General features: G+C 36.9%; 1 protein-coding gene across 5 annotated transcripts in view; it reads right to left on the bottom strand.

The window, feature by feature from the left end:
• Positions 1-1,469: 1,469 nt before the first annotated feature.
• The window catches only part of igsf9ba (immunoglobulin superfamily, member 9Ba), a 65,320-nt gene continuing 57,474 nt past the window's right edge, over positions 1,470-9,315 (bottom strand). For 4 of the 5 annotated variants that reach the window (XM_034197862.1, XM_034197864.1, XM_034197863.1 and 1 more), the window contains one exon: positions 1,470-6,072. In XM_034197862.1, the coding sequence (XP_034053753.1) occupies positions 5,870-6,072 (203 nt within the window). In that variant the 3' untranslated portion in view covers positions 1,470-5,869. The remainder of the gene's footprint in view (positions 6,073-9,315) is intronic. The other variant, XR_004567122.1, reaches the window with a different exon arrangement.

Here is a 9,315-nt window from a genome sequence, read left to right as displayed (position 1 = left end):
TCACCAGCCTGAGGAGCCCCATCTGGCAAATTGTGTGGTGTTAGGTAATGCTTGATACAGAATTACATAACCATCTAGTGGGTGGTAACAGTGAGAGGAGTAAAACCTGCAAACCACCATCCATCATCTTATTGTGCCCGTCCACTAAAGGAGAAGATTTCAAATACTTATTTTTGCTGTGGAGGCACTGGGACACCATTAAGATCCCTGATCCTGCAAGAACTGCAAGATGCAACAAAAAGATGAATCTCTAAGTCTGTTGATTTATATCTGACAATTGTACTACTGTTATTATTGATATTATTCCTCTAGCAAATACCTAACATCAGTCAACATTTTTTAGAGCAATAGTTCTACATTTTAGCAGTGGTGGAAAGTATTTAAGCAGGCCATTATTTACACTGAAGAGACATAAAGTAACGGGTAAATACAGCATGGTCCAAAGTAATAAATATATATAATTACAATTATAGAACGCTAAGCAGCATCTCAAAGTTAACTAATTACCTGTTTTTTCTCAATTTCTTGTTTACTTTAGTTATACTCAGATCTATAATACAATGTGTAAGATAAGCATAAATATGTTCCCTATGTATTGTTTTATACTGTATTCATTATGTTCAACAGATAGGTTGCATTAGCTTCCACAAGTCTCAACTGGTTGCCTGGCAACTCCATAGTGAACAGGAAGTTATAAGAAATATATGTAAAATATATATTTGTATTAGCTCTATGATTAAAGCTCAACTACTGTAAAGTGTAATATTTGTGAGCTTACAATGTGCTGTATATATTACCTCGAATAAGCCAAAATCACTTAAAGGAACAACTATGTTTTTACATTTTATATAATAGCTGAAGAAAAATGTTAAACAATTAGACTTTTTTTGTCAAAAGAGTTGGTGACGCCTCCAAAGGTTGGTGTGTTTGCCCAGCAGTGGATTAACTGCTCTCCAGGTGTATGCAGATCGCTGCTCATTTGTTTGTGTGCCTGCCGGGGGTAAGCACAAAGGTCATTCTGATAGGACTCATCCTCTTTCAAGTTATTTGGTTTTCTTGTTCCTCCACACAAATCATTCCTTAATGTTTGAATGGCCAAGAAAGCCAAGCTGGGGTCAAAATATTAATCATTTAACAAACTTGTGTGCATTTAAACATAGACTTTGATCTCAATAGCACCATTCTAAATAAAGTCATATATCCGACATGTTACAAATCAAAGGAAAACACTTTTTTTTAAGATAAAAATATGATATAAAACCTTGCAGTTAAACTCATGGGATGCTGCTAGTGTGTCCTAGGATTAAAGAACAAAAAAAACCTGGCCTGATTAAACCGCTCAATCCCCACCCTATCTCCATCTGCCCAACACCTACACCCTGTGTGCAGGATATGTATTACACCTTCTTGAGAGATACGAACAGAGGAGCTCAAGTCTAGGAAAAATAAATCCACAAGGAAAAATAAAACCTCTTTTGATTTTTTTTATTATATCAAAATACAAAAATTTGAGAGGAAAATTTCGTATGGGACTAAGCATTTTGAAATGATATGGTGACATGAATACAACACTGTTTTCATATTCTCATAGACATGCCATATATAGAGCATAGATCATGTGCTAGGCCCATGTCTACGTCACAATGAGCCACTAGCAGTGAGCCTGTGTGTTTCTCCTTACAAAGGCTTTTGATGGCGACTGTCATATCCAGGCCAGTTGGTTACAGGCCAGAGTTTTTACATCATAGTTCGTTCAGGTTTCTGTTTACTCAATAAAGAAATGAGATCCATGGCAGTTGAACATGAAGAGTGAGTAAGACATGATCTCAGATGATACATAATTCAATGGACAGCAGTGGCAAACAAGAGATAAAGTAATACAAATATTATACATAAGGCTTTGGTACAGCACCATACAGTATGAGTTAATTGCTCACAAAAAGTTAAGTGAAGCGTTATACCTGATGTGGTGACATAACGGAAATATAAGTCTAAAAACTGAACACAAAAAAAGGGACATCAGGTTATCATTTTAAAACAGAGAATAGTAAAAAGAAATGCTTGGGAAATATTTACATATGAACAGTGTTGAATACAACTTAAAGACCATTATGGAGACAAACTATGTACAAAAAAAACAATAAACAACATATAATACAGAATGTAAACATGTGATGAACAGCACAGAGTTCAGTGGATGAAAATGAAATTAAATGTAGTAAATTTTCTTCCTTTTTAAGCACTACTTGGTTTGCTTGAGTATGAGCAATAGCTAAAACAGTCAACGATGTAGTGCTTATTGTAGCCTACGATAATAATACATTCTAGTTTCTCAGTGCTGGTACACATGAAAAAACAGAGAATATAGAAAATACTACATATTTCTATTTTCCGTCCAATAACAACCAGCTCGGATGTCCATGAATGATTGCTAAATACAGTAGGCGTTTTCTTGTATTGTCTCTACATGCAAGATTAATACAATAAAAAATCAAATCGGTTCTAAGTATCATCCTACCAGCACCTAGTGATGCACTAAAAGCTGTAAGCAGAAAAATCGAAAAGGAAACAAAAAAATCGAGCTAACAGTACGTCCAAAGCAGCCCTCTTAAACGCTGTAGGCTACATGTTTCTGTTGAATATGCAAAAAAGAGCCCGGAAGACAACATCCATTCGTTTTAAACCCACAGAGAGGATGTATGAGCTTTCCCAACACCTTTCAACCAGGAGAATCAGCATTACATACAAATGTGGTCTGATGGTTACTCGTGGCCATACTGTACAGTACTAGTAGTATTTCTACGGTCAGAAAAGTGGTGATGACATGAGACGGTTACGCCCCTGCAGATAGTGTGCTTGAAAAACAGTGCTGTTAACCAAAGATGGCGGACCTACAGGAACTGTGTAGAAAAGATCCCCTCGCGACCTGACATTGCTCTCAGATTCCCTCTCATGTGTCCTGGCTGTGTACTAATTTAAACCAGGTTCTCTTTTTAGGCTTGGTTAATATTGTCAATATCATCACAAATATACTTTAGAGAGGGTACCTTGGAAGCACAGACAGACATTGCAAACACACAATAGAAAACAGGAGTTCATTTGAATGTCACAAGTCTCTATTACTCGAGGTTATACTACTATTTTTCCAGTATTGTCTATCACTGTCATCACACCATGATACTGTTATAAGGACCTATAGAGTCTACCGGAGCTAGTTTAGTTACTCAAACACACAGAGCCTACTTGTGGAAACAGAACAAAAAATCTTTAGACCTCTATTCTACAGCACCACAAAGTTAAACATAGCACCAAGTCGTAATGTTCAAAGCAACTATGCCCTAACACACTTTTCTTCATCAAACTAATGTAAACACAGTTTCCTCCACAGCACGTATTGTACATGACGAGAGCATGTCTGTGACGCCTAGAAAAAAGTTTCCTTCCGTTTATTTGCTTTGGACACCTGAAGGCGAAATATCTGGATAAATCTAAGAGTATTACTTTGTACCAAGAATATTGTTATAGAGGGCAACACACGTCTGCTTCTAAAGCTTTTTCCAAAGGGCATTCACGTACTATACATCAGAGAAAATACTACTTAACTTGTGCAGCCAGCGGGCTATGGCAAAAATACATCGTACGGTACTAACATTAAGGTTTTCTTTTCTTCTCAGATAAAATAATGTCTGCTAAATTATGACAAATGAGGCACCTTAAAATGTTTTAGAAACATTATCCACTTAAAGCCGTACTGTAAGCAAATACTTTTATATATATATATATATATATAATCTAATTTATTTGTCCTAGGGATCCTTCCCGTCTTTTCATACATCCTCATACAAGAACGTCTTCCTGTAAAACATGGTTTGATTCATCTTTACAAATACAATACATACCATGTACAGTACATAACAAATATAGATCTTTTTTTGTTTTACTCGCATCTTACATGAAACCAATTTGTTAAAGTAGAATATGCACTTTCACTTTCGGGCAATCATCACTCTCTCACTTGTCAAAAGAGATTTCAATAAGCAGACATTGAGTCGATTCATTCATGTGGATATTTGTCGGAAACCTCTGATTTGTTTGTAGCAGATGGAAATATAGCTGATATGTTTTTGAGTGATTGAACTAGCATTAGCAGTAAAAAGGAAATGGGTTTTTTGTAGCCATCAGAAGAAAGGGAGCTTGGCTCAGGACTTGTGTGGGGCTGTTAGTTATTACCTTATGCAGCAATAACACAGAGAAGTTAAACAATTTGGACTTAATTTTCCAACTGGACATCTCACCAATGGCAGCTGCTCTATAAACAACGTAATGGGTCATTCAATGTACTGTGACATCGGGACATTCATTTTCTGTACAGCAAAACATACATTCATTATCGGTTAGTGACGAAAAACTAACAAACATACAGAGAAGTAGCTAGCAAGTAATATACAGTTGTTAAAGATAAACAGTCAGGGTGGCCATTGTTAGAGTGTTTCTCATTGCTTGTTAACAGCTTCATGAATAAATCACATTCTCCTCTAACAGCTGTCGTTAAACATTAACATCCTACTAGTTACGCATGAAAACTCATGCACAATGCTCTTGAACATAAAGTGGTATTTATTAGATTTACTTGTCTTTTTTTATTTTAATTGGTATTTTTTTGTTTTATTTGTATGGGTAATCTGGTTCTGTACTATTACTTGGATACACAAAGTTGAAGCAGGTACCCATTTAAAATATAAATGTAAAAAACAACAAAGAAGTTATGCATTCTCTGTAGCATTTTCTCTAATGTGTCCTTGGCAGAGAAAGTAAAAACACACATACTATTAAAGTCTCTCACTTCCAACCTCCAGAAGAGACAAATATGAGAAGGCGAAGGAAAAGGCAGTTTATGTTAGAAAAAACAAGAGAAAAGGCAAAAAAAAAGGCACCTAGAGACGTGCCACGTTCCACAAATGATTTTCTTAATAATGAAATACATACTACAGTACACTTCACAATTCATCACCCTGTTCTTCTAAACCTAAAGTCCAACCTCTGTTGATCGTGTAAGCCCCAAATTATTTTGAGAGCTCTCATGAAGGCTATGATCTTGATCTTAATTTGGTGCTTTAATGATAAGTGTAAACACACTCAGCCATCAAGCACAACAATTAAGACAGTCCTCTAATGGTTGGCATTGAATCATACATGAAAATAAACACAAGATTCCAGATATTATCGATAGTAAAAAGCTAAATTAGATCAAGTTAGGCCATATTATCTGTCTGAATGAGTGTGACGTGTGATATAAACCTTTTAATCAACATATGTAAAAAGGTCAAGTACTTACAGTATACCCAAAGATTTACAGCAACTCTGCGTTTACTCTGAGGTATATTTTGTGGTAAGAACCCTGTGTTTTAATATTGACGCTATTTGTATTGTAGGAAAGGTAGACCCATGTCCATGTCCGAGGACGCACCAGGTTTCACAGTACACTGTATCACTGGAAAACCTAAAGATATGGACCTATCAATGACCAGTGAGTGAAAAATCTTTTACGTGTTGTGACATACTCAACCAACACATTTTTATTACTGTAGAAGGAAGCTTAATTCCCTTGTTTTTACTATTTATATACATTATATATGTTTGAAATGTTTTCAAGTGAAATTCCTCAGAGACAAGTGGTGGTGCCAAGTCAGAAAAGCCATTGTTCTTGACTTCAAATGAGATTTTCAACCCCCGGAGTTTTCAGCTGGATGTTTCTCGCTGCCCAGCCCTGATGAACTTTTAGAATGTATAAGAAATGTGTTAGCTAGAGCCCGGGGTGGAGCAGGGAGGGCTGGGTTCAGTCTAGTCCAATGGCTTGGGGGCACACGGGTCAGCGTAGAGTGCCGTAATTTGGGCCCTCAGAGTCTGCACTGGCCAGTATGCCTGTCTGGTCCTCCTCAGACTGCCTGCGGTGCAGGAAGGAGGTCAAATAGACATAGGGGTTCTTCTTGTTTTGCCTTTTCCTCTTTCTGTGGAGATCCTCTCCCTCTTGGGGGGTCTGAGATTGCTGCTGGGTCTGAGAGGGACACACACCTGAAAAGGGGGGCAGAGAGAAGCAAAGGAGTAACACACCATCCACCACAGGTATTGTGTTACCAGTCAGTCTGCATCTGGGTCTGCTCTGCTCTAAACTCGTGAAACAATATTGTTGGATTTTCAAGTTTCCAGCGGCCCTTGAACACATTGTGATTAAAGCAACCAAACCAAGCTTAACGTTGTGATATTTCAGCAAAATCTATTTATTTTACATGTCTCAATTAAAGTTCTAACCAGATCCTGTAAAAAACAAATATTCTGCACCCCTGAGCACATCTTGAGTCTTTAGGTAGACACTGACTGTCATGTGTCAAAAACTCAATGAAACTTTACACTGTTTAAACAGAGCAGAGAGGAAAGGACAAGAGAGATTGTAGTCAGAGGTTACAAAAAACATTTCGAGTTCAATTTGCAGCCTGTCCAACAAAAACTACCAAATGGGTCGATTGCTCAGCAGCTTATTACGACCCATAGTCAAGTTTTAAAGTGTAGCACCTCTAGTGGTCGTGTAAGAAACAACATGCTCCCGTTGATTGCAAACGCTCCGGAGGGTCGTTTATTCACAAATAACCCTCTCTGAAAAATCCTAAATTGTAGGATAGTTTGGCCGTTAAAATGCTTTTTGATTAGATTTCTAGCGAGAAGTGTATATTGTACATTCAGAATCCACGTCCAGTGGATGTGTAGGATCTATAGTTTATATTACGAAGATGATTTGAGGTCTCGCCAGGAGAACGTGTACTACGTCTTTACGCAGCGTCCATGTAAAGTTAGGGTCAACCCTCACAGGGTGAAAACAGTATTTCCGGTCTCGAAGTTTTCATAATAAAACCGTAAGTATTCCCCTCACTGTCAAATGATCACACAGTGATATCTGCATTACTCATCCACTAAAAAACATCAGTTTATCCTTGTTAATTACACAATATTGATTGGTTTAAATTGTGTACAATGCTTTTGTGTTTTTAACCTTCGATTCGGAAAAACAAATAGTTTCCGAAGACAGTAGACCTACACTACTCAGAATCCTCAGCTATCGTTTGGGACTACAACATCCGCTTTCCTTTACAAACCTGTGATTAGTCCTCAAGCTCTGTGATTGGATGTTGGAGTGGCAGTGCGACAAGGTTACGCCGAGCGTCAAACAGCTCTATGAAATGGAATGTAACCATGGCAGACTATCCAAAACTGGACTCGGACGGGTCCAGCCCAGCTTCCCCCCCCCCCAGAACTACACATGCTGGCTATTGTGTTTCGCAACATGTTCTATGGCACGTCTCTACTGGGAATTGTAGTTTTAAAAGACCTTTCGTATTTCCCATAATTAGAAGTTGCCAGTATTAAACTGTGTACATCCCTGGAGGTTTAGGGGGTACGAAACACATTGGTGTTATCAAATTTAAAACCATATAATTAATAAATGGGTGAAAATGGCTTGTGTCCATAATGGGCAGCATTAATATGACAGCTAAGGTCAGAAGAGCTTTAACAGCTGGTCTTATGTCTGTGACCCCTCCTGTTGTTAATTGATAAGCCTGAAACATGCACTTGTCAAGGTTCAGAGGCAAATTTTGCAAATATGGCATTAGCCATCGATCATCATAAGATAAGATAGACTTTATTGATCCCAAGTTGGGAAATGTTTTTGTTACAGCAGCATGTACTACTTTGTTCTACTCCACTACAATTCCGAGGTTAACCTGGTATTTGTACTCCACTACATTTATTTTAGTTACTTTGCAGATTCTGATTAATGATTTGAAATATATACAACCCTTAAATCAGACTTTAGTTACACCCGAGTAAAATTCAGGGAAAGTGATTGTCAAGTGCCAAAATAAACTATGCAATATATTAGACGTTAAGTACTTTGTCAGACTTACTATTTATCTGTTGATACCCCCACAGTTTTGTTCTTATTGAAAAGAAGACCAAAACGTAAATAATTATTTATTAGTTTGTCTGTTTTGCACATCCTCCTATTAATATCTTTGGACATCCTCCACTAGCTGTTTTATTGTAGAGATCACTACAGTATCTTCTTGATATTTTCTATTCTATATATCTATCATTGACCTTCTACTTTCCCCCTATGCAGGCTACTCTTAATATTTAAATGTGTTCATAAAATATAACATATTCAACAACAAAATTCAATAGCGTGCATTAACTTTAACCACTAGGTGGTGCGGGTTAAAAAACCAGTGATCTAGTTAATAAAACATAAGTGTATCAAACATAATTACTATTAACTTTATTGTGAAATTAAAAAAGGAAAATACAGTTTCAGTCTCTCGATTTGAAGCTTATGCATTGTACCATGAACCTGTATAGACCTGTAACAGTCAACTGCATGAGGAGTTGGAAAGGTAGTTTCTTATGTTACAAATAACACACAGCATACAATGCCATAATACATTTGTATTATTAATGTAGGACACTTATGTATAACATCTGAAGATGTGTAGTTTTATTTATGTTTTCACATAATTGTACAGGATATTGCTATAATATTTCACATATTGTAGTTCTATAGAAGGAAATATTATAGCTGATAATGTATATATATATATTTATAAAACGGACAAGTCAAATCAAGCAATCTGATTGGTTCTTAGCCGTGATATACTGAGCGTATACCACGGGTAGAATTGTAGTTACAAGTCAGTATCCCTCCGCGTCTGAGAAAAACTGTATACTGTTGGGCTGAAAAGCAAACTGCCTGCAGTTAAGGGGGTATACTTTCAGGGCGTGCTTCGCGTCGGGCCGAACCACGCCCCTTAGCTGTGATATACTGAGCATATACCACGGCCTGTCGTGAGCTATTGCTTAAATATATCATATATAATATATATATATATATATATTATATATGATATATATAGTGTAACATCACAGACAGAAAGGTATATCCGTCATTTAATGGTAAGCTATTGCAATTGTGATTCCATAGATGTGTCTCCCATCACCCTTAACCCCTGACTATTCTCTCAACTCAGTATTTACATTCTTATATTCAAAGAAAATCAGTAATATCTTTAAAAACTACAAGTCCCTTTCTATCAGCTGCGCACCGTTATGGGGTAAATATAACCTATCTACCAATTGGATCAAATATAAAAGTCAGCCGAATTAGTGTTGATACTGCAAGGAGACGTATTGTGTGAAAAGAAATGGAAGATGTTGTTTAATTGCTGATATATTTATGATCCACCTCACGTATTCAGTTTTGGCGGCATT

The sequence above is a fragment of the Gymnodraco acuticeps genome, unplaced genomic scaffold (genome assembly GCF_902827175.1).
Source record: "Gymnodraco acuticeps unplaced genomic scaffold, fGymAcu1.1, whole genome shotgun sequence".
Taxonomy (NCBI): domain Eukaryota; kingdom Metazoa; phylum Chordata; class Actinopteri; order Perciformes; family Bathydraconidae; genus Gymnodraco; species Gymnodraco acuticeps.
This window is presented reverse-complemented; position numbering and strand designations above follow the sequence as displayed.